The sequence below is a fragment of the Lithobates pipiens genome, unplaced genomic scaffold, assembly GCF_037356315.1.
Source record: "Lithobates pipiens isolate NorthernLeopardFrog02 unplaced genomic scaffold, aLitPip1_a1.2 Scaffold_28, whole genome shotgun sequence".
NCBI classification, from domain to species: Eukaryota; Metazoa; Chordata; class Amphibia; order Anura; family Ranidae; genus Lithobates; species Lithobates pipiens.
The window spans coordinates 155,518,359-155,544,102 of NW_027507789.1; the positions used below are offsets into that span (position 1 = coordinate 155,518,359).

At 42.9% G+C, this 25,744-nt stretch overlaps 1 protein-coding gene across 5 annotated transcripts in view; it reads left to right on the forward strand.

Moving 5' to 3' along the window:
- The window catches only part of SP2 (Sp2 transcription factor), a 40,672-nt gene extending 20,128 nt beyond the window's left edge, over positions 1-20,544 (forward strand). For 3 of the 5 annotated variants that reach the window (XM_077459735.1, XM_077459736.1, XM_077459737.1), the window contains exons 3-8: positions 2,030-2,098; positions 4,597-5,460; positions 18,714-19,005; positions 19,153-19,327; positions 19,438-19,634; positions 19,734-20,544. In XM_077459735.1, coding sequence (XP_077315861.1) covers positions 2,036-2,098; positions 4,597-5,460; positions 18,714-19,005; positions 19,153-19,327; positions 19,438-19,634; positions 19,734-19,834 — 1,692 coding nt within the window. In that variant the 5' untranslated portion in view covers positions 2,030-2,035 and the 3' untranslated portion in view covers positions 19,835-20,544. The remainder of the gene's footprint in view (positions 1-2,029; positions 2,099-4,596; positions 5,461-18,713; positions 19,006-19,152; positions 19,328-19,437; positions 19,635-19,733) is intronic. The other 2 variants (XM_077459738.1, XM_077459739.1) reach the window with 2 other exon arrangements.
- Positions 20,545-25,744: the final 5,200 nt, after the last annotated feature.

Genomic DNA, 25,744 nt, shown 5'->3' on the forward strand with positions numbered 1-25,744 from the left:
CCCAAGCTTTAAACATCCCAAGGAGCACTGTGCAAGCGATCATTTTGAAATGGAAGGAGTATCAGACCACTGCAAATCTACCAAGGCCTGGCCGTCCCTCTAAACTTTCAGCTCAGACAAGGAGAAGACTGATCAGAGATGCAGCCAAGAGGCCCATGATCACTCTGGATGAACTGCAGCTGAGGTGGGAGAGTCTGTCCATAGGACAACAATCAGTCGTACACTGCACAAATCTGGCCTTTATGGAAGAGTGGCAAGAAGAAAGCCATTTCTCAAAGATATCCATAAAAAGTCTCATCTAAAGTTTGCCACAAGCCACCTGGGAGACACCCTAAACATGTGGAAGAAGGAGCTCTGGTCAGATGAAACCAAAATCGAACTTTTTGCCCACAATGCAAAACGATATGTTTGGCGTAAAAGCAACACAGCTCATCACTCTCAACACACCATCCCCACTGTCAAACATGGTGGTGGCAGCATCATGGTTTGGGCCTGCTTTTCTTCAGCAGGGACAGGGAAGATGGTTAAAATTGAGGGGAAGATGGATGCAGCCAAATACAGGACCATTCTGGATGAAAACCTGTTGGAGTCTGCAAAAGACCTGAAACTGGGATGGAGATTTATCTTCCAACAAGACAATGATCCCAAACATACAGCAAAATCTACAAAGGAATGGTTCACAAATAAACGTATCCAGGTGTTAGAATGGCCAAGTCAAAGTCCAGACCTGAATCCAATCGAGAATCTGTGGAAAGAGCTGAAAACTGCTGTTCACAAACGCTCTCCATCCAACCTCACTGAGCTCAAGCTGTTTTGCAAGGAAGAATGGGCAAGAATTTCAGTCTTTCGATGTGCAAAACTGATAGAGACATACCCCAAGCGACTTGCAGCTGTAATCACAGCAAAAGGTGGCTCTACAAAGTATTAACGCAAAGGGGCCGAATAATTTTGCACGCCCCACTTTTCATTTTTTTCTTAGTTAAAAAAGTTTCAAAAATCCAATAGATTTCGTTCCACTTCACAATTGTGTCCCACTTGTTGGTGATTCTTCACAAAAAATAAAAATGTTATATCTTTATGTTTGAAGCCTGAAATGTGGCAAAAGGTTGAAAAGTTCAAGGGGGCCGAATACTTTCGCAAGGCACTGTATGGGGTTTGGCCGTCTCTAGGGGGTTCTTTTGTTTTTGTACTTGGTGTTCTACTCCTGGAAGTAGCAATCTAACCCTACAGTCAAGATTAGGTACCAGGCTGTGTCCTTCAGTGAACACATGGGAAGGAATTTTATGGGGAGTACAAAAAAAAATACTTATTTTTTTTAAAAACCCATCTACTGCAGACACCTTGGTTCCTCTCAAATGCAGAAAGCCTGATGTGTGTCAATAACAGTACTAAGACATTTCTCACTGAACAAGTTGCAGGATGGATATACCCTGTGAGCAATGGGGAAGCTCAGTCCAATAGATTTGCATTGCATAAAAACTTGATTTGGATAAAGTGGGGGAGGGTTAGAACTGCCAGGATTGTATTTCTATGTTCTGTTTGAATTATTATTCATTTTTTCTTTTTTTGTCAGATTTTGTTTGATTTCCCTTCCTGTGACAAATTTTGTTACCTAGACAGGAAGTTAAGAGAATTATGCCATGTGATAACTGCAGTACAATGATGATAAAGCATGTAAACTTTCTTTGCTATACTAAAAAATGTTTTTTTTTTTTTTCCTGCAACCTGTGTCACCAGTAAGGTTTTCTCCCACTTCCATGCTCTGTCTGACACTCCTCACATATACAGAAACTAAGGCAAGATCTGCCAAATGGGTTAATGATGCAGATTTTGGTATCGCTGTGTTTACATGCTTGAAAAATGGAAAAGTTTATTTTTAAACTGATCCTTTTTTATGTGTTTTGAGATATATATATATATATATATATATATATATATATATATATATATATATATATATATATATATATATTTTAGTCTCAATTATAATACCCTCATAAAGACAGTAATTTTTAAATTTTGCTTTCAGGTCAGCATGACGGCAACCGCTGCAGTAAGTCCCAGTGAATACCTACAACCAGCTGCCTCGACTTCCCAGGTTTGTTGATTCTGTAGAAGTGTTGGTCATACAGTGGAAATCAATAGTTTTCTCAGCATATATTGTAAACAGGATTTATTCTGCTGTTTCAAAAACCTATTTGCCTGCTTGATTTTAAAATTTGAGGAATGTATTTAATAAATTAGATTGATGTCTGCTTCAACCAACACTGAGAGTCTTAAGCCTCATACACACAATAGGACTTTGTACAAACTTTCCCTTGGATTTTTGTACAAAGGGCGTCGGCCCTGAACTTGTATTGCATACACACAGCAGGACTTTTTCAGTCAACTTTCACCAAATCACGTGTTTTTCTGCTCTTTACCGCCACCTTTGGTCAACTTCTGTATTGTTGTCTGATCTTTTGCATTGGTTCTGAGCATGCCTGTTTGTACTTTGTACAAAAGTCCTATGGTTTTCTGTACACACGATCAGACTTTGCTCCATCGGACTTTTGTTGCCAGAAAGTTTGTCTGTTCGCAGAGCCAACAAAAGTCAGATGAAAACCAAAAAAGTTTGTCCGATGGAGCGTGTACACGGTCGGATGTTGCTCCAAAACAGCTAATTTGCATGTTTGTTGTCAAAAAGTCTGATCTTGTGTAAGGGCCTTTAAAATGACACTTAAACTGAAAATGCTCACACCAACAGTCATTGGTTCTGGGGTTAGGAGAACCTCTTTGTGCACCTCTGTTGTGGTTGTGATCACAATATTAGCAGGTATATTGTGGGGTACTGGTCACCTCAGTGGTTGAGCTTTCCAGCAGTGGTGATGTTCTGATGTTGACAGTGACATTTACGGTGAAAGGGTTAACGCACATATGCAATACTTGCATGTTTTTCTATGGTTTCTCCCTAAACTGTTATTCAAAATCAGTTGGCCGATGATGGGGGGGGGGGGGGGGCGGCACACCACACCACTGGAACGTAGGACAGGTGAGTGGCTGTTTATTCAAAGTCGGCAGCTACAGTTTTTGTTGCTGCTGACCTTTTCATTTTCACTTAAGCTTGATTCACACCTATGCAGGTAGCAGTTTGCATATTCCAGTTGCATTTTGCAAAACACGTTTTTGATCCATTTGAAATCTATTGAAACAAAAACCCAAAAGAAAAGTCCCCAGCCCTTTCCATAAAATGCACAGATGGATAAATGGACTGTAGTGATTCTGCAAGACTGAAAATTCACTATAAAAATGCATAGGTGTGAACCTGGCCTTAAGAGACACGAGCTCCTCTTTAATTAAATAAGCCGAAGTTAGAAGCTGATTGGTTACCATGCACAGCTGCACCACATTTTCCAGTTCTAGTAAATAAACCCCCTTGTATTTTTAGCTTTGATATCCCAAGCAAGTGGTGTCAGCACTGCCTATTTAATTTCTGCCATATTGCAAAGAACAAAGACCTCTCCTCATCTCCATCTATGCAATTCATGCATATTTCTCCATATTTTATACCGTTAACCAGGCTGCAATTAAGAAGAAGAAAAAAAAGCTGTAGTGTGCTGATAAAAAAAAAAAAAAAAAATGAATAAGCTATTGCACTGACTAGAACCCCCGCTGTCTTTAGCAGGGCACATATAAGGGGGCCAGGATAGGGGTAGGGAACTCCAGTTCCTCTCAGATTAGGTCTAGAGAATCCTAATGCACATATTAAAATATTAAAAACAAAAGCCAGAGAGTGCCTCTATCTAGGTGTAGTTATTAAAAAGAATATAAAAAAAAAACACTCACTAGTTAAGTGTGTGAAAAAAAAAAATATATATATATATATATATATATATATATCTATCTCTGGTGCCACTTTCTTCTTTGGCATGACCACATAATGTATATTTAGCTCCTAAGCATGTGATGCCAACCCTGCCTACTCGCTTTATGATGGATTAAAGAACACAGACCTGTTCATCTCCATAACCTCTCCTTGTGCACAGGCAGAGAGCATATGAAGTTGTCAGCTCACAATATTTTTGGGCATATTCAGGCTTCATGTACACGGGACATTTCGCAGAATTTACATGCTGCGTTTACCGGTGCTTTGCCGTGTTTGTGTTTTTAGAAGCGTTTTTTATTTTTAAAGGTTTTTTTGGGGGGTTTCTTTTTTTCAAAATAGCCAAAAATGAATAACTCCTGTAAACGAAATGCAACTAAATGTGAGTTACCACATTTAGCCATGTTTAGAAGTGTTTAGCCCTTGAAATGCCTCTAAACGCAGCTTCTGAACCCATTTTTTATTTATTTTTATTTTTTTGCATTCCAAAAAAGCCTCTAAACTCAACAGCCTAGAAACAACTGTAAATGACCCTGTGTACATGTACTGATAAGATAACATAGAGGAGAGTTCAGGAGCAGTTGGAAAAATGCCCAACTGCTCCTAAACATCAGTTTTAGTAGCAGGCAGTGAACATGAAGCCTAACCGTGCTTTCTTGCACTTTTAAACAGAGATCAGAAAACTCTTTCAATGGAATTTGTAACTAAAACTATACTATTTTTCTTCCTTTCAGGATACACAGCCTTCTCCCTTGGCTCTCCTTGCAGCCACGTGCAGTAAGATTGGACCCCCTGCAGTTGAATCGGCTGAGACTCCTCCTGTACAATCACGACCAGCCCGAAAAAGACTCATACCTATAAAGCCTGCACCATTGCCAGTGAGTCCAGGGAAAACTGCCATAGGCATTCTGTCTGCTAAAGGAAATGTCATCCAGATTCCACAGCTCAGCTCTACTAATGGACAGCTCTTCTTCACCATCCAGAACCCTGTGAGCAAAACTGGCCGTTACCAAAATGTGCAAACCACCAACCAGGGAATTCCACAGAATATGGGAACTCAGTTCCAGATTGTCAGTTCCACTGATGGTGGGGCAACTCTTCAGCTTGCTCCTGTTTCCAACTCCACCAAGCACGTACCCATAAAACCTGCTCCTCCACAAAAGCCCAACAACATAATGAAAGTGACTGGAACTTCTGGCAACAGCCTGACCCTGGCATTGCCTCTTAATAGTCTACAAGACTGTTCCAATGAAGCAAGCTCTCAGCTTCTCCCAAGCAAACAGTGCAAAAAGGCACGCAAGAAACCATTTCAAACAGCACCAACACCTAGCTCCCCGTCCCAGGAGCAGGTAGAGACTGTTGTGATAGAGACAACAGCAGACAACATCCTGCAAGCAGGTAGCAACTTGGTGATTGTCCAGAGCCCAGGCACAGGGCAGCCGACCGTACTTCAACTGGTACAGCCCAAGACGGACAATCAGATGGTGCAAATACCCCAACAGGCACTGAGGGTGGTTCAAGCAGCATCGGCCACTCTGCCAGCCGTGCCACAAAAAGCAGTACAAAATGTCCATAATACCGAGGTTGTACCCACACAGGTACTATTACATACAAATGATAGCATACTGTATTGAGATTTTGTTCCCCCCAACCCCCCCCCCAATTGCTTGTTCTTGGGACAGAAAAGTATATACTGACCTTTTTGGCAAGTAGTCAGGTGTCCTTTTTTTGCTCTCTTGTCAACCATTTTCTTGCTTGAAAAATATAATTGCTTAATCTGATCCTTTTTCTGTTACAAGTTGAGGCCTCTTAACCCCTAAGAATCATGCAATTTTTTGAATTACGATTTCTAGTTGTAGGAATTGCTGAATAATTTAGCTTGGTTCTCTGCAGATTGGAAGAGTTCAGGAATTTTTTTGGGGGTTTTCATTGACTGCTTTATGCACATATGCTGTGGAGTTATATCCAGCTTGTTTTGCCTTTTTTGTGTTTTGAGTGCTTTTAGCAGTGCATCTGACAACTGGATGCTTTTCGTATGATAGGATTGTGAGAAATGCTCTGCAAACTATTTGTTTTGTGAGGATGGTCTTTGTGTTATGCTGCGTACACACAACCGGACTTTTCGACGGACTAGGTCCGACGGTCTTCCAGACGGACTTTCGGCAGAACGTAATGAACGTACTTGGCCACACACAAGCACACCAAAGTCCGACGGATTCAAACGTGATGACGTACGACCGGATTAGAATAAGGAAGTTCATAGCCAGTAGCCAATAGCTGCCCTAGCATCGGTTTTCATCCGTCGGACTAGCATACAAACAGATTTTTCGACTGGACTTGAGTCCTTCAGAAAGATTTGAAACCTGTTTTAAATCTAAAGTCCGTCCTGATTTTTAGACAGCAAAGGTCTGATGAAGCCCACACACCATCTAAATTGTCCGGCGGAATCGAACCTAGCCCGTCAAAGTCCAGTCGTGTGTGTGCGACATAAGACAAGTGCTTCTATATCTTTCACTTTATTTGTGGCAGTGGCAACATTAGTATTAAACTTCTGTGAGCCCCGTACTTGTTGTTTATAAAAATTAGAACTTAAAGTGGAGTTCCTCTCAAAAGTAGAAGCTCCGCTTATCTGCTTCCTCCAAACATCCCCCCCGGTACTCGCTCCCACAAGCTCCGCGGTGACCTACGTCATTTATGGCCACTCCGGAACCCACTGCCCCCCTCTGGAAACCAACCCTCCCACCCCCGCTGCCTTCTGGGAGACTCGCACATGTCCCAGAAGCGATCAGGACCATTCAGAAAGTGCAGTGCGACTCACGCATGCCCAGTAGGAAACAGGCTGTGAAGCCGCAAGGATTCACTTCCTGTTTAAATAGAAGAAAAGAGGGTGCACTGGCCTAGTACATTGGCCAACAGATTTATAAAAAAAAAAAAAAATGGAATAAAACTATAAAGATGTCTACTCACAAGCAGAAATAAAAACACGCTTGTCGGGCCACATGTGGGGCTGTTTCGCATTGGTATCTGGAATTGCCAAAGTTGACGCGTTTTGAAGGACTGTCTGTTGGATAATGCACTAGGCCAGTGTGCCCCCTTTTCTTCTATTCTCACAGTATTGTTAGGATGTCCTAGAGGGCAGCAAGGCACCCATGAGAACATCCACGATTTGACCAGGCACCTGTGACTATATGGTCAGCTCACTTTAGCGCAGGAGTGTTTGTGGTTTTTCTTTTTTCCTGTTTCCTTTAGTAAGGATGATGGCGCCTGCACCCAGAGCCAATAGACGGGTTGGCTACTGGTGCCGATGTCGCAGGATTCCTGGACAGGTAAGTGTCCTTATATTAAAAAGTCAGCAGCTACAGAGCTACAGTATTTGTAGCTGCTGACAATGAATTCATTTTATTTTATTTTTTTTAATACGGGCTGGAACACTGCTTTTAAAAGTGTAGACTAGTCCGTCGGATTTTGTCCGAAACTGTTGCATACACACGGTCGGACAAAGTTGTCGGAAAATCCGACGTGATGACGTTATTTCGTTACGATGGGACTACGTTCACGCTAGTAGCCAATAGCTTTGGTGTAGGAATTTGATCTGAGCATGCGTGCCACTTTGTCCGATCGGAATTCTCTACACATGATGGGAGTATGTCCGATCGGAGCATTTTGTCTGAAAATTTTACCAACAAGTTGGAAAACTTGGTCCGTCGGATACTCCGACGGAAACAGTCCGATGTTAGACCACACACAGTCGGAATATCCGACAAAACAGTCCGATCGGACACATTCCGTCGGAATCTCCAACCGTGTGGACAAGGGCTTAGAGGACTCTGCTGCTGGACAATGTAGGAAGTATCAATTGCAGCGACTGGGACACCAAGAAGGGACCCTTTTCTGCAGTGAAGTAGATTTGAGACGCCTTGGGGGAGATTTACTAAAACTGGAGCACTCAGAATCTGGTGCAGCTGTGCATGGGAGCCAGTAAGCTTCTAATGCCCCGTACACACGATCCTAAAATCGTACGGAAAATACCGCTTTCGAAGCGATCGTACGATAATCGGATCGTTAGTAGAGAGCTTTCGAGAGCCGATTAGGACAGTTCATCCGATATTATTCTATCGGACATGCACGGAATTTTTTTTCGTATGATGCCAGATCGTACGATTTTAGTTTAATCAGTACAGCTATCGTTCTAAAATGCAATACAAATGCATTACAACACATGACATCACTTCCGAATTTTTTTTTTCTGTCGTGCGGGAATTTTCGTGACTTTAGTAAACTCATCAGATTCGATCTGAGATTAGCATGCAATAAAAACCGGACGATCATTCGTCCGATAATCTCATCGTGTGTATGGGGCATTACTTCAGCTTGTTCAATTAAGCTGTGACAATGCAACCTGGCAGCTGATTGGTTTCTATGCAGAACTGCACCTAATTTTGCACTCTGCGGTTTTAGTAAATCTCCCCCAGTGTCACATGACCACAGATCGAGGAATGTCATTTTTTTTTTTTTTTTAAACCAACTCTGTTATTAGTTGGGTCCCAAAAGGTGTTGCCTGAAGTTCAGCTTTAGATAACCCATAAACCAACCAGTAAGGTTAACATTCTCAAGATGTATAGTATGTAGGAACATTTCCTGCCTTTACAGAAAATAGGTGAAAGTGACAGATTCATATAAATGTTTTTGTATTTATCCAATACATTCCCTAAACACTACTGTACTTAGAAGTCAGTATGGTTTGAATCATGTTTGCATCTTCTGGCTTATTTCATGGGGCTCAAAGGAGAGACATTAACTGACCTAGTTATTGACTATGGTACATGCTCCATTCTCCAAGCAGGGTTCCGGGGGGGGGGGGGGGGGGGGGGCGCGGCGCGCATCTTGTAACAGCTGGTTTGCAGGAGCCAAAAAAATGCTTTATTTGCCCTTAAACTGAGAATACATGAAGCAACATTTTTTCAGCTAGCAGCCAACACTGGGTGGCTGCTAGCTTGCAGACTAGGCAGGGTTCCTAGTGTTGCTCTGTTTGTTTTAATCCTGTGATGATCAGATACAATTATGCCCTGTACACACGGTCGGACTTTCCGACGGAAAATGTGCGATCCGATCGTGTGTGGGCTCCATCTGCTTTCTTTCTTTCTTCCCTTAAAAGCCTCATGTCCTACAAAGAAATGCATTGTAAAACCTAAAATGATGGTAGGTCACGTATACCTAAGTTAACCAATGCATACTCCTGCCATTAAATAGGCTTCAGTGACCTCTGATCCTGAAATCATAAAGGGAGCTTGTGCTGAGATAAATAGAGGTCTGCCATTGCAAGCTTCCTTCTGACTAATTGCCTGGCTTCAAATGGATGTAAGTCTAAATGAATCTAGTGACAGCACTATATAAAGTGTACCTGGAGTAAGGATTTAAGCTTGGTATTGCTCACAGGCCTGTTCCCATTTCACAGTAATCACCCTGTGTCCAGCAACTCCATGACAGTTCTCCCCTTTTCTGGAGGATTGACATTGTGTGTGTGTGTGTGTGTGTGTAGAAGACGCATACAGAAGCATCCCTGTCATAATTTGTAAAAAGGGTGTGTGTCCATTCCCTGCTGTGATCGCTCTCCTTATATCACTCAGTCTGCGGATGAACTGAGTGGTGAATGTCAGCTAGAATCTGTGGGTGTGATGTCACAGCCCTGCCTACAGGCTCCTGAAAGATGGGAAGCACTCGAAAGCAATCGGTGAGGAAACTGGAATTACAGTAAACCCTCATAATGTTTTATTCCTTTTTAATAGCCCAGTGGCAATAATTGGCTTCCTTGTATGACTGTTTACCACTTTCAATATTGGAAGCCACAGACCCAAAAACAAGTGTGCATGAAATGAAAGACATTTTGGACTTTTTTTTTTGGCAAATATCAATCACATGATTACTTGTTTTGCAACGAAGTGCAGTTATAACATGATTTATAATTTTTTTTTTTTAAATCACGGAATGGAGAGAAGACGTTCTACAACCCACAATACAATTTATGTGCAGTACTGTGCTACTGTCCATGATGGAGGTTCTGGGTGGGGAGGTATAAAAGCCCTTAACTTACCACAATAATGTTCTGCAGTAAACTGTGCCTGTAGCTCTAGTGTAATAGTTCAGGGTAACAGGTACTGGGCTACCAATCAGTTGCTGTCCCCGGCAAACTGATTAGGTAATGGTGTTAATATGGTTCTATTGACTTTGCATCCTGCTCCTAAATGAGATCAAACTGAAATGTTAAAGTGGTTCCTAAGGTAGAAGGTGTTTATTTATTTATTTTTAAATATTCATGCATTCTCTACATTAAGATAAAAAAACATTCTGTGGTGTGGTGCAGCGCCCCAATACTTACCTGAGCCCTATCTCGATCCAGCCTCAGCTGTCTGGGACTCTCCCTCCTGACTGGCTGAGATACAGCAGTGGGTACCATTAGCTCCCGCTGCTGTCATTAACCACTGCAATACAGGGCACTTTCGCCCCCTTCCTTCCCAGCCCAATTTTCAGCTTTCATCGCTCTCGCACTTTCGATGACAATTTCGCGGTCATGCTACACTGTACCCAAATGAAATTTTTAACATTTTGTTCGCACAAATAGAGCTTTATTTTGGTGGTATTTATTCACGACTCTGTTTTTTATTTTTTGCGATATAAGCGCAAAAAAAGCGAACATTTTGAAAAAAAAAACTATATTTTCTATTTTAAAAGAAATCCAATAAAATCTAATTTTGTCATACATTTAAGCCAAAATGTAATCTGCTACATGGTTTTTGGTAAAAAAAAATTCCGTTAAGTGTATAATGATTGGTTTGTGTAATCACAGACATATGTACGCAGGTGATCACGTACATATGTGTGCAGATAATCATTGGAACATGTGATTTTAGTGGGACATATGTGGGGGACATGTCTTTTTATTATTTGGGGACATGTGTGGTGACATGTGTGTTTACACTGTGTTTTGACACTAGACTGGTGATCAGTGAGTAAAAAGCTGTAAAAACAGCTCATACTCACTGATCATCAGCCGGCTGCAGCGATCTGCTCTCCTCTCCTCAGCGATGACTTCCGTGTGAGGAGAGCCGATTGCCTAGCAACCGGCTGTTTGTTTACATCACATGACGGCCGTGATTGGACACGGCCATCATGTGATCAGGAGGGCCAATCACAGAGCCCTCCTGCCGATCCGAGATGTGCAGTGTCTGCGTGACACGAGCACATCGGGATCGCGCCGCTGCGCGAGCGATTCCCCTCCTTCTGAAGGACGTTCCTGAATGTCCAGTCAGAAGGAGGCAGCTCCCACCTGGCCGTATATGTACATTGGCCGGGTGGGAAGTGGTTAGATTTAAAAAAAACAAAAAAAAACAAATGGCTTTTAGAACCACTTTAATTGCTTATTTAGGTGTAGGAGAACAAAAAGATTTACTTCCCCCAGCTAGACCCGTCCCCGCTGCTTCTTCTCCCCCAAAGACCAATAGCCATTGCACATGACACTGAGGGACAGGTCACCGCTGCAGCATAAGAAGAGAATTGATCTCTCTTTAAGCTTTGAGCTAAGAGAGCCAAGTGCTGATGTCATCCACTAGGTGAAGCGTCATGCATCCTCCATGTCTTTTGTTTTGTCTTTTTCTTATTTTCCTTTATTCCCCCTCCTGCTTTTCCTAATCCTTGCAGATTTTTTACGATCTGGCCTTGTTGCACTGTCAGTCTGCACTTGGTCACCTCTGGCACCTGTGACTCTCATCAGCCTCAGCTGCTTGAGTTTGATTACATAAAGCCTTGGCTCCCTGTGATGGAGCACTCAGAATCTGGTGCAGCTGTGCATGGTAGTCAGCTTCTAACTTCAGCTTGTTCAGTTTAGCTTTGCCAATAAAACCTGGAAGCTGAATTCTATGCAGAGTTGCACCAGATTTTGCACGCTTATGTTTTAGTAAATCTCTTACTTTGGGCCTAGTTGTTCCCTGCTATGCAGTGAAGCTTGCCTTTTCAGAGATGCACAGAGGAAAGTCCTACTGCTGTGTTCGACCTCAGCTCCATATTGTTAATGGGGTTTATCGGTATTCCATGAAGGGACCTGTTGGGCTTAGTTCTCTGCTATGCAGTGAAGCATGCCCTTTTTCAGAGTTCCTGGGGCTCCTATTACCATCTCGTATTCAGAACTTTCACAGCCTTCTTCTAAAGACTGTTTAAAAAGTCTTAAACCTCCTATTGATGCAGTGCATTCTACCCTGAAACTAGGGGATACGCCTGTTACATAGTAGGCGAGGTTGCAAAAAAGACACAAGTTTATCAAGTCCAACCTATGTGTAATTTTATGTCAGTACCAGGCATTTGGGTCTTATAAAACTGGGACTTCCAAGGCCTACACATTACATTCTGTTTGTAATACCTTCTTTTTACAATGCCTGGAAAAAGCCTGTGGAATCGTGGCTCCCTCCTGACAATATCAAAGAGTTTTTGAGAACGTATTAAGTGGTCTCTGCCCACTGGTGACGCTGCAGTCATCTGCAATAATGAATGAATCACCAAATGGGCTGATGATTTGCTTACCTTTTTAGCCACTTCTGGACCAGATCACGGCGATATACATCGGCATTTTGAAGAGGGATATCATTGCTATGGTAGCAGTTAGCTACCATAACCCCGGTATCCTCTTCTTCAGTGATATAAAAATGTGAATCCAAGCGCTGATACGCTAGAGAATATCAATGCAAAATTGTGTATACATATAAAAAATAGAAAAAAAAACAAATGATCACGCTGCAACCATGTAGTGGTGTTCTGAAACTATCTCTCTCTCTAGATAGATAGATAGATAGATCTATCTCGGGTAATAGTGCGCTGCAATCAACTTTCTATTTATATCAAGTGCAATGTAGAGGTGCTAAGGTGCAGTAAACATATAAAGAGCTTAAAGTGGTTGTAAACCCTTACAACACACTTTGACCTACAGGTAAGCCTAGATTAAGGCTTACCTGTAGGTCCAAGAAATATCTCCTAAACCTATACGGTTTAGGAGATATTTGCCCAAAGACAGACACCGCACATGCGGCACGCAGGCGCACTGAGTGCGGCAATTTTCAACGACCGAGCTGCAGCGCGTGTCGGCTCCCGTGCGCATGCGCGGGAGTGGCGTCATCGCGGCTTCGCCGAATGAGCAGCGCGGAGCTGAGAGATCCCACCGAGAAGATGGATGCGCCGGACTACAGGGGACAGCGGTGACTTCGTACAATGATCACTGAGCAATGATTGCCTGTCTTTGTTTGTTTTGTATGAACTGGATGTAAATTGGAGGAAATCTGGAATTAAAAGGAGAATCTTAGGGAGAGGCGAGCATGAGTGCCTGAAGAGTTTTATGATTAATTTATGATTCCATATGCAAGTGCTTATATGGACTTTTATTTAATGAATGGATTGTGCCATTAACGCTATATTCTCTTATGCGTCTTTGTCTGTGAATGTGCATGAAGTGACATTTGCACATTCATAGTTATTAATTTATTTTCTTCATTGTTTCTTCACTTATTGTTGTTCTTCAGTGAGCGGCCCAGTTTCAGATAAAAGTGGTCTTTGCAGCGGAATCGCCGCAAGATCACTTTTATCAGCGGCAGGAGAGGCTCCCTCCCACCGCTCTCCGGCGCTTACAGGAGTCGTTGGTAGTGGCGGAGGCGATCGGGTCCTCTCCCTGGCTTGGCATGGAGACGGTGAGCAGAAGATGTCTCCATACCATTGCAGTGTGGAAGCGATGTCAAAACATCACTTCTGCCCATAGCTCTTAAAGCAACTTATTTTTTTTTTTTTTTATTGCATTTTAGTGTAAATGAGATCTGAGGTCTTTATGACCCCAGATCTCATATGTAAGAGGTCCTGTCGTAATTTTTTTTTTTTTTTTTTTTTTTTTTTAATTTTTTTTTTTTTTTACAATTTGTTTACATTCCTTTGTAATAGGAATAAATGTGACACACTATGTATTTTTTTATTTTTAAAGAACCGTGTAACAATAAAAAATATAAAAGGCTAAATAAATAAGGGGAAAAAAAAATGTGAACGCGCCTTGTCTCGCTGAACTCGTGTGCAGAAGCATACGTGAGTAGAGCCTGCTTATGAAAACGGTGTTCAAACAACACGTGAGGTTTTGCTGCGATCGTTAGAGAGAGCAATAATTCTAGCCGTAGACCTCTAACTCAAAACATGCAACCTGTAGAATTTTTTTTTTTTATTTTTTTTTTTTTTTTTTTTAAACTTCGCCTATAGAGATTTTTGTGAAGCGTGACATGTTGGGTATCAATTTACTTGGCATAACAATATCTTTCACAATATAAATAAAACTTGAGCTAACTTTTACTGATGTCTTATTTTTTTAATTAAAAAAAAGTGTATTTTTTTATTTATTTATTTTTTCCATAAAAAGGGCACTTTAAAGTGCCCGTTCACACTACCGCGACTTGTCAGGCGACTTAGCCGCCTGAAAAGTCGCGCTCCGTTCTGTACTATGGAACCGTTCTAATAGGAGCGACTCAAGTCGCTCCGACTTAGAAAAAGGTTCCTGTACTATTTTTTGGGGCGACTTCAGGCGACTTGCATTGACTTCTCTACAGAAGTCATTTTGCAAATCGCCGCTGAAGTCGTGTGCAGGTCGCGTCTGTGAGTCGCGCTGCAAGTCGCGTCGCCACCTGTGTGAACGGGCACTAAGACTGCTGCACAAATACAGTGTGACAAAAATATTGTAACAACCGCCATTTTATTCTCTAGGCTGTTGGAACCCCCCAAACATTATAATTTTATATATATATATATATATATATATATATATATGTCCATTTTCTAGCAAAAACTGTATTTAACTTGTAAACCACCAAATCTCAGAGGGTGTTCAAAGATTTCCCTCTCAGTTGGACTTCATTCTGCCAGTTTTGAATTGCTATATGTGATATAGTTGTTCACCTGTTCTTGGCGGTGACTCCATTTTGCATCCATGTTATGTCAGTCTCAAGGTCAAACTCTCATACCCTGGAGCTTTTAGAGCAAATGTCTAATGCATTGCTTTACAGTTGCTGTCTACAACTAGACTTAAGTCTCCTGTGGGCTTTTTGTCTGATCACTCCAAAGAACACTTTGGGTTTTTGCCTGGCACACTAATTATAAACATTTAATTCACACGGCCCTTTAGGAGTAGACACCTCTTTTAGTTCTTTGCTTTGACAAGATCATTTGACACCACTGGTGGTTAAGTGTACACCTACCTACATGCAGAAGGTCTGTAGAGGAGCAGGACCCCCTACTTATCTGCTGCCTATAGCAGTACTTCCTAGACAATCCTGGTCTCATCGCCCACCGAAGAGGCAGATCCAGAAGTAAAAAAAATCGTCTGTCTTATCTGTTCATAGCTATGCTTGAAGACTTACCCCCACTTTTCTAAGTAGCTGGCTTGCTGTTTGACTGAATCATTTATTGACTTGTATCTTAGCACTTTGTTACACTGAACCTTTTCCTTGTAGCTCCACTTTACAATTTTTGATCTAGGTTTATAGGTTACTCCCTTTTCTGGATTTTTTCACAAATTGTTCCAAGTACCTGGGATCTATGATTATCACCCAACCTGGTAGAAATCTATCTGAGTGCATATTTCACACAATCCTTCACTCCTTTCTGCAGTGGAGTTATTTTCCATTAAAGAGATAGTAAAAAACCCTGCAACTCAACTCCATGAAAGCCTGTGTCAATGTACAGACAGGCTTTTTTTTCCAGAGTTTAGGAGCTGTTATGGCAGCTTCAACTTCTCTTTCCTGAGCATGGAAGAATTGTGTTCAGGATAGGAACAATTTCAATTTTTTATTAATTTTTTTGCCATGTTTTCCGATGGTCAAAGTAGGCTGTGTGTACATGAAACCTAACTGATTCTTCCCATTTCCCACTTAAAGCAATCTTTATGATCCTGAATCTCCTCTCCATATAGTTCCTTCTTGTGCCATTTTTCTGTGCCTTGCAACTCTCGAAATATGTTGGACAATTTGCAACTGAAGGCTATTTATCCATCTACATCCCTCCTGGATTTTGGTCAAAGTGGGGGCTATCAATTAATTTATCCTGGGAGCATTCTCCCACTGAATACATCCCATCACACTCTGTGCCTAGCCTGAAAAAACATTTTCATATCTTTTGCGTATGATGATCCCAACCTAAACAGGGATCTTCTTGTAAGTGTACTCCTTCCTCCTCTTAACCACTTGAGACCCGCGCTATAGCCGAATGACGGCTACAGCGCGGATCTCCTTTTCCGGGACTACGTCTGTTGACGTCGTCCCGTGCACGAGCGGCCTGCGCGCCCTGTGATCGGCGAGTCTTTGAGACTCGCCTGATCACCGATCCGAGCAAGGGGTCGATCCCGACCCCTTATCAGGTGATCAGCTGTCAGCCAATGACAGCTGATCATGTGATACAACGGAGCCGGTAATCGGCTATTATTCCTCCTCGCGCTGACAGCGCGAGGAGAAAAAAAAAGAGCCGATCACCGGCGGCCGTGATCGGGACATCAGTCCCGATCACGGCCAGCCCTGCCAGTGCCCACCTGCCCCCTGCTTTGCCACATGAATAAAAAATGTGTCCCCCCCCCCCCTGTCAGTGCCACCCAGCAGTGCCCACAGTGCCACCCAGCAGTGCCCACAATCTGCCTCAACATAGGTGCTGCACCCCAGTGCCACATATCCGTGCCCAGCAGTGCCACCTATCAGTGCCCATCAGTCCCATCTATCAGTGGTACCTATCAGTGCCCCTTAGTGCCACCCATCCGTGCCGCCTTATCTGTGCCCATCAGTGCCGCCTTATCTGTGCCCATCAGTGCCGCCTTATCTGTGCCCATCAGTGCCGCCTTATCTGTGCCCATCAGTGCCGCCTTATCTGTGTCCATCGGTGCCGCCTTATCTGTGCCTATTAGTGCCGCCTTAACTATGCCTATCGGTGCCCACCAGTGCAGCCTATCAGTGCCGCCTCATCAGCGCACTTCAATGAAGGAGAAAAATGACCTGTTTGCAAAATTTTATAACAAACTATTAAACATGATATTTTTTTTTTTTTGTTTGTTTAGCAAAAAAATAAAACCCCCAGCTGTAATTAAATACCACCAAAAGAAAGCTCTATTTGTGGGAAAAAAATGATAAAAATTTCATTTGGGTACAGTGTTGTATGATCGTGCAATTGTCATTCAAAGTGCATCAGCGCTGAAAGCTGAAAATTGGTCTGGGCAGGAGGGGGGTTTAAGTGCCCAGTAAGTAAGTGGTTAAGGAAGCATCCATTACTAATAAAATCTGTATCTCTCTGGAATTTCCACAGACAGATAATTATTTTTTTCTGGCTGTTCATCCTTTCCCTGCTTGGGATATTCTAAGTCTAGGGACCTGCATGGGGTCTGGTTCCTAAAAGATGGTTCCTTTTGGTATTTTTCCCACTTATTCAAGTGCTTGTAGGTGTATTCCTGACCTTTGCTCCTCTACGATGGATTTGGCCCCATACTGATTCTTGGAATAGTTTTACAGTATTTAATGCCTAGTCATTGTGTTAGTTATTTATCACCTCCCCCTAGCCTTCTACAGGATCAGTGTTACTAGCTGATTTTGATCAGAGGGTGCTAGTTATCCATTATCTCTTTTAGAGATTACTTTTTTTCTTACATGGCTTTCTTTTTAAAGTGTAATTCCACCCAAAAATTGTACTTTCGCTTTTAGGATCCCCCCCCCCCCCCCCCCGTGTCACAGTTGGTTCCTTTCAGGGAGGAGGGGGAATACACATCGCTTGTTTATATTCCTGTGTGCATATAAAGGCACATTACAATGAATGGGCTGTATTTTAGCTCGGTGAAAGAAAAAAAAAAAGCTGTACTGAGCCTTTTCAAGCTGCAGTGTGCAAGAGGCCTTAAAGGGGTTTTACAGGTTCGTGTTTTTAAATCATAAACATGTTATACTTTCCTCCTCTGTGCAAGGGTTTTGTACAGAGAACGGCCCGATCCGCCTTCTAGGGTCCCTCAACGGCGCTCCTGGCTGCTCCTCTTCTCGAGAGCCCCCACGGAGAGCTGCATTCCATAGGGGGCATTTGTGCGTGTGCGGCCCCGGCTCCCGTTTCACTGGATTTAATTGACAGCAGTGGGAGCCCTTGGCTCCCGCTGCTGTTAATCTATCCAATGAGGACCTGAGACAGTGTCTGGAGTTGCTGTGCGTCGATGGAACAATCAGGTTCAGGTAAGTAAAAGGGGGGCTGCGGCACTACAGAAGGTTTTTCCCCTAATGCATAGAATGCACTAAGGTGAAAAACCTTGATGGTTTACAACCCCTTTAACTGTGTGCCTAACCAGTGTTTTTACTATATTGTGTTGAGGTGCTTTTACTAGGGGAAGTGATGAAATATATTCCCTGCTTTTGCAGGAACACGGGATCAGTGCCTTCCCTCCTGTCAAAACGGCAATCTGCCTTGTTTTACATAGGCATACTGCCGTTCTGCCTGATGATCGCCGGGTGCCAACGGGAACAGTAAGTCTGCGGTACCAGCTGATCGGTCGCATCTGGAAGAGTCAGCTCACTTGTATGTACGTGATCTGAAGCAGAGGTGCCGCTCTGTAGAAGTAAAACTGCTATATGGCGGAACTTAAGTGATTTAAAAAAAATAAAAAACCCTTTTAGAATCACGTTAATTTTCTCCACTTTTTCATATCTTTTTGAGAGGGTCCTACGTGTTTGTTTTTTTTTTTTTTTTTTGCCCTTTTGTCTTTATCTTGTATATTTCTTGGGTGCCCCCTAGTTTTTGTATTACATTTTTATTACCTCTTCTTCTTTTTTAACAGATATACTTCCGCACATCTACAGGAGAACTACAACCATTGCTAACTCAAGATGTTCCCCCTATGCCTCAGCCCAGAGCTTCAGGGGGGACCAGTACCCTTGCAACACAATCTGGCATACCTGGCAAGAAGAACATCCATCGCAAAGAACGGTCTTTACCCAAACTAGCTCCAGCAGGGAGCGTCATTAATCTGAATACAGCACAGCTGGCAGCCACTGCCCAGGCAATACAAACTATTAGCATCAATGGAGTCTCGATGCAAGGGGTGCCTGTTACCATCACCAATGCTTCAGGTGTATATCCCAGTATGATTATGTAACATCATATAAGAGTTGTACAGTTAGGCAAATAAAGCTAAATTTAAGATTCATTTAATTTGCTTTTCTTCTTTTTTTTTGTTACATAAACCAACCCACTCCTGTGTTTATGTGTCTACTTAGGGCAACCGCAGCTCAGTGTCCAGAATGTATCCAGTAATAACGTGGCCATCAGTGGTCTCAGCCCTACCCAGATACAGCTGCAAATGGAACAGGCCTTGTCTGGGGAAATTCAGCCGGGAGTGAAGAGGAGGAGGGTTGCCTGTACATGTCCGAACTGCAAGGACGGGGAGAAGGGGTGAGAGTGAGCAGGATACAGGGCTGATAAAGTGCTGGGTCTGGGTGGGGGAGGGGTTGGTGAAACAGGGCAGATGTTTTTGGGCTGAGGAGAGACACTGTCACTCTCAGCAGGTGGGGACCTCCTGGCAGGAAGAGGCACGTATGTCACATTCCTGAGTGCGGCAGAACGTTTCGCAAGACATCACTCTTGAGGGCCCATGTCCGTCTACACACAGGGGAGCGGCCATTTGTGTGCAACTGGGGATTCTGTACAAAGAGGTTCACCCGCAGCGACGAGCTGCAGAGGCACGCACGCACGCACACAGGTGTGTGACACATGAACGCACAAAATGCACATGTAAGACAAACTGGCCCACAGGTATGACATGTATTGATTTATTTTTTACTCTGCTGTCCCTGTACAGGTGACAAGCGATTCGAATGTCCTCATTGTCAGAAGAGGTTTACTCGCAGCGACCACGTCAGCAAGCACTTCAAGACACACCTTGTGCCAAAGAAGCTGTGAGGCTTAGTGGAAAACGCACCCTAACTATGTAGGACCCTGAACACCATGCTATTGTGCTCCAGCTGGGAACCCCATCGAGAAATGCGGGGGGCCACAGTATAGTAGCATTGTTTCTTCTGTGGAATACTAGCCTGAAATTCCTGGTAGTAACCAGTACAATTCTATAGCATCCTATGTATTGCTGAAGTGTGCTAGAGTGTTTGACAGTTATATGGAGTTTCCTGCTGAGAACAAAGTGTGGCCATGTGACTATAAAGGCACTTTCTACCTGGTAAAATGTAAGGGTAATGTATTTACCAGCACATCATATGCTGATGAGCTTGAAGGGAGAAGGGTGTGTTTCCCGACACCAGTCTGTTGGCTGGACCAGAACATTCCCACTTTTATACTACCCCACCCCCCTGCAGGAAGGTGCCTTATTACCTCCCCTCTTCCGGTAACCCTGAGCATAAAAGCTTAATTATACTTCCGCTAATATGCTTTTTACACTGTTTTGGGGGTGCGGCTGTGCTGCACGCACAGCCGCTGTGCCAGTTCAGGACTTTTACCCCCCCCCCCCCCCCCCCCCCCCGTAGACTTGTTCCTACTGGGCATCTGCACCAGAAGAGTTCTTGTTCCTTTCTCTCTGTACAGTGTGCACTACACATGTTGTATTTACAATGTTAGCTTTCACAAGGCTTTTAATTTAAATAAAAAAGAAAGGCAATTTACCATTTGTGTCGTGGGATGAAAAGGTGTTTTTTTTTTTCTTTACTAAAATTTAAAGGGTAACTCCACTTTCGTGGCAACAAAAAACAAATAAAATGAATATATAATATAGCATATACAGTTGCAACACAAGTCACATTGTAATTGAATGTTCTTAACAAATTCAGCCCCAGAAGATTTTACCCCCTTCCTGATCAGAGCACTTTTTGCGATACGGCACTGTGTCGCTTTAACTGACAATTGCGCGGTCGGCGATGTTGCACCAAAACAAAATTGACATCCTTTTTTTCCCACAAATAGAGCTTTCTTTTGGTGGTATTTGATGACCTCTGCGTTTTTTATTTTTTGCACTATAAACAAAAAAATTGATAATTTTGGTAAAAACGCAATATTTTGTACTTTTTGCTATAATATCCCCATTTTATTTATTTTTTTAAAAAGCAATTTTTTTTCTCAGTTTAGGCCGATATGTATTCTTCATATTTTTGGTAATAAAAATTGCAATAAGTGTATATTGGTTTGCGCAAAAGTTATTGCGTCTACAAAATAGGGGATAGTTTTATGGTATTTTTATTATTATTATTTTTACTAGTAATGGTGGCGATCTGCGATTTTTTTTTTTTTTTTTTTTTTTTTTTATCGTGACAGCGACATTATGGCGGACACATCGGCCAATTTTGACACATTTTTTGGGACCATTGGCATTTATACAGCGATCGGTGCAATAAAAATGCATTGATTACTGCAAAAATGATACTGGCAGTGAAGGGGGTAACACTAGGGGGCAATCAAGGGGTTAATTATGTTCCCTAGTGTGTCTTCTAACTGAAGGGGGGGATAGGAGTTGCTAGGGTAAGAGATAGATCGGTGTTCATACTTTGTACTTTGTATGAACACCTCCACTGATGCTTTATCATCGAGGCTTATTTCCACAACAACCCAAAAATTTCAAAATACAATTTTCATTGGGGCAAAGTGAGGTGAAATCTTCTGAACAGGGGCACAGACAGCAAAACAAACATTCCAGGGGTACTAACCCTTCCCTATGCTATCTAAAAAGCTTAAACATTGTTTTTTTTGGCTGGGGCTACACTTAAAAAAATTTACCTGTCCCAACTTACAAACAAATTCAACTTCAGAACAAACCTACAGACCCTATCTTGTTTGTAACCCGGGGACTGCCTGTGCTTGGTTTTAAAATCGCAGTTGTACTAGGACGCTGGCTTACAACAAACACCCGGCGTCCTAGTACAACAGCGTGTTGATGTCAACATGTACCCTCCTCCCAGATGTGTTTCGTCATAAGTGACGTCGTCTATGGGTAACGGCCAGTGTATTGACTCACCACCTTATAACAGAGCCAGACCTCATTCCGAGTGTTTGGCAGCCAACACCATATTGACTATGGGCAGCCCTTCCATAAACCAGGAAAGATGGCCCAAGGCAAGATTAGAAATAAACCTTAAAAATATATAAGTAAATAGGTGCATACGGACTATACAGCGGTGCCATTGTGAAAAGGCTGATACAGTCATCTACCCTGTGATAGTCGTTCCTAAGATCATCCGTGCAAGTAAAGGCCTTGGCTGGGCTATAGCCATATGCCCATTTTGCTTGCTATGTGGTAAGCAAGTCTTTCTTAAGGTGACGGTGCACTTTTTTTATGTGAATCAGTGGTGCCATTGAGGAAGGGATTTATCTTACCACTCCAAACATGGATATGTATTGTGTTGATATTCAATCAAGGTTTCTCTTATAATAATTGGGACTATTCATAGCATGGCTTCTCGTATGTTTTAAACTTCATATGATTTTAAGCACTTGCCGACCAGCACTTTAACTTTTACTGCTGGCCGGCAGCTCTGTTTTTCCCCTGTAAAATACCTATACGTCACAGGGGAATTTCCAGGTTCACAGGTGCATGTGTGCCCCCTCAGCTGCTCGTGCTGTGATTTTGTCAGGCTCACAGCCAATGACTTTGGCTGTGAACCTGCTGATGGCTGTGGCCAACCACAGCACAGAGAGAAGTGTGTATAAACACAACACAGATCTGGCTGGTTCTTTCTCCCTGATCTAACTTACCGTTTAGAGCTGAGATCAGAGAGAAAAGCCAGTCATTCTGTGAGTAAAACCAACACATATACACTTGTTAGGCACACAGTTAACCCCTAGATTGCCCTCCTGATCACCCCAGTGTCATTAGTACAGTGACAGTGTTCAGTATTATCACTGTGTTGGTGTGACTATTAACATCAGATATTGGCAGAGTCAGTTAGTGTCCCTCCCAGCCAGTGTCAGCACCAGTCCCTGATTGCCCACTACACTATTACAGGCACACTAAAAATGTGATAGACAGTTAAAGTCAGAGCTGCTTAAAAGCTGCATAATTCCCATTATTTTCTTTTACCATAGTTTGTAGATGCTATAACTTTCACACAAACCAATAATTGTTTTACCAAATGTACCGGTATACATTTTGGCTTAAATTCATGAAGAAATTCGATTTTATTGGATGTTTTATAAAAAGTTGAAAAAAAAATTCTCCCAAATTTCTGGTCTTTTATTGTTTTATATAATAAAGAACCCAGTGGTGATCAAATACCACCAAAAGAAAGCTCTCCTTGTGGGAAAAGATAAAAAATGTATTTGAGTACAGTGTTGCACGACGAGCAATTGGCAGTTAAACAACACGAAATAGGTGCTGTACTGCTCCAAAATATATAGTAAAGTGCTCCACTCTACTTAATTCATAATGTGCTCTGTGACCTTGTGCCAATATGTAACTACTCACACAAATTCATATAAAGGGGATCATATATAAAAACAAATCACATAATTGCGCATATATAAAAGTGCTCCATGCTTGTGAATAAATCCATTTAAATTCAATAAAGTCTATAAATGTGTAAAGTTCATAAGCTTCAAAAATCATACAATTCAGTACTTTGTGTAGAACACTTCAATTTAAATGGGCAAGTCTCCTCTGTAATATTCCATCAGTACTCCATCATACGAGCCGCTCCTGGTGACGTCAGTGTGACGAAACCCATTGGGAGGGGATGCTGGCGTCCTTTCCGTTAGTATGGTTGCAGATTGTGGAACGCAGATTGTTTGCTAAATAGTAAATGTGCATGTAGCTCGTGTAATGCAAGCAATCTTATTGTGAGCAGCATTTTGTATGTTTTTAAATACATTTTAATAAATTTAATTACGCTATGGAATGTTGCCTGGCTTATATTTCCCTATACGTGCATGTATGATGGAATATTACAGAGGAGACTTGCCCATTGAAATAAGTGTGGGGACAGTTAAAGGAGAAACTGTTGCTCTTATACCAAGCGCGGATATTATATTGGTCTGGTGAGTGTGGAAACAAAGGAGGAGGGCAAGGACTGTTGTACACGAAGCACGAAATGTTATGAATTTTGAAGCACTGAGCACTTTTGAAGCATATGGACTTTCTTACATTTATAGACCTTATTGAATATAAATTGATTTATTCACAAGCACTTGGCACTTTTACATATGCATTTATGTGATTTTTTTTATATATATATATATATATATATATATGACCTCCTTTATATGAATTCATGTAAATAGTTACACATACCTCCCAACTGCCCAAGATTCACTGGGACTGTCCTGCTATTTGATCTAAGTGCCGGTGTTCCAGTGAATCAAGGCTTTGCCTCTGAGTGGAGCCAAGTGCTGGAGCTACTTGGCTCCAGTGGCTTGCCCTCAAGCATGCAGTACCGCAGGCACCAGTAACATCTGCCCTGTGCCTTATGCAGCGTGACTTCGGCTCTCTCCACGGACTGCCAATGTCGTGTGGAGAGAGCCGAAGTGTGAGCACCAGAAGGGAGGGGTTCAATGTGTGGCGTGTGCTCACTGTAAGGCCTTCGGTGATCTTCACAGCAACGCCAACCTCTGTCGGCTTGGACTGCCAATGTCGTGTGGAGAGAGCCGAAGTGTGAGCACCAGAAGGGAGGGGTTCAATGACGCTGCCGGTCAGTGTACAGGTGAGGAGCATAGCACTATGTGGGCTGTGATGCAGACCTGAGGGGGGAAGTCGGGAGACTCATGTAATGCCTAGATCAATATATTGTGACCCCACTACATTCCTGATACCCCCTACACTGTGGTCTCTATACATCCCTGATACCTCTAGCACTATAGCCACTGAAGCTACCCCAATGCTTTGCTTCCCCTAGACACCCCAGACCCCTCCTCAGTATTCTTCCCCCCCCCAGCACCATTATTCCATCCATGTAGTACCCCCTTTTCCACTGGAGCTACAGTGCATGTTAACATTTGGCTCTGTACCCACCTCCAGCCCTGGACTCACCTATACCAATCAAGCAGGCAGGAGGAAGGAGCATCCCTCTGGGCATTCCAAGCCCTTCCGTGCAAACAGTGCTGGACAGCTGGGCTCACCATGACACCATCCACAATGGCACTTCTGTAGGTGGGCTGTCAGTGCTGCCGACTCAGCAGCTGCCACTTATGCCGCGTACACACGAGCGGACTTTTCAACATCCAAAGTCCGAAGGACTGAGTCCGTCAGACTATCCGATCGTGTGTGGGCTGCAACGGACTTTTGACTCGCCAAAGTCCGAAGGACTTTAGAATATGGAACATGCTTCAAATTTTTCCGAAGGAACTCCGCCGGACCCGGTCCCCTTAGAAAAATCCGCTCGTGTGTGTGCTAGTCTGACGGACTAAAACCGACGCTAGGGCAGCTATTGGCTACTGGCTATGAACTTCCTTATTCGAGCCGAGTCGTACGTCATCACGTTCGAATCCGTCGGAGTTTAGTGTGATCGTGTGTGGCCAAGTCCGCTCAGCCGAAAAGTCTGTCAGAACTCCGTCGGAATTCCAGCAGAACTCCGACGGAACTCCTTCGGAAGTCTGTCGGACATAAGTCCTCTCGTGTGTATGGGGCTTTAGGGTTGCTACCTCATCCCTTTAAACTCAAACACTTATTAATTACACAGATTCTGTGGCTGATTAAGTTGGTAATTAAACTCATCTGGTGCCTTATCTGCATTAAATTAGCCTCTGAACCTGTGTAATTCATATGTGTTCAGCTTTAAAGGGATGAGGTGGCAACCGTACTTCTACTCCAGCTCCTACGCCACAGCCTTCGAGTTCCGAGTATTAAAGCTGCATGGGGGCGGGGTCAGCGCATCACTCCGGCCC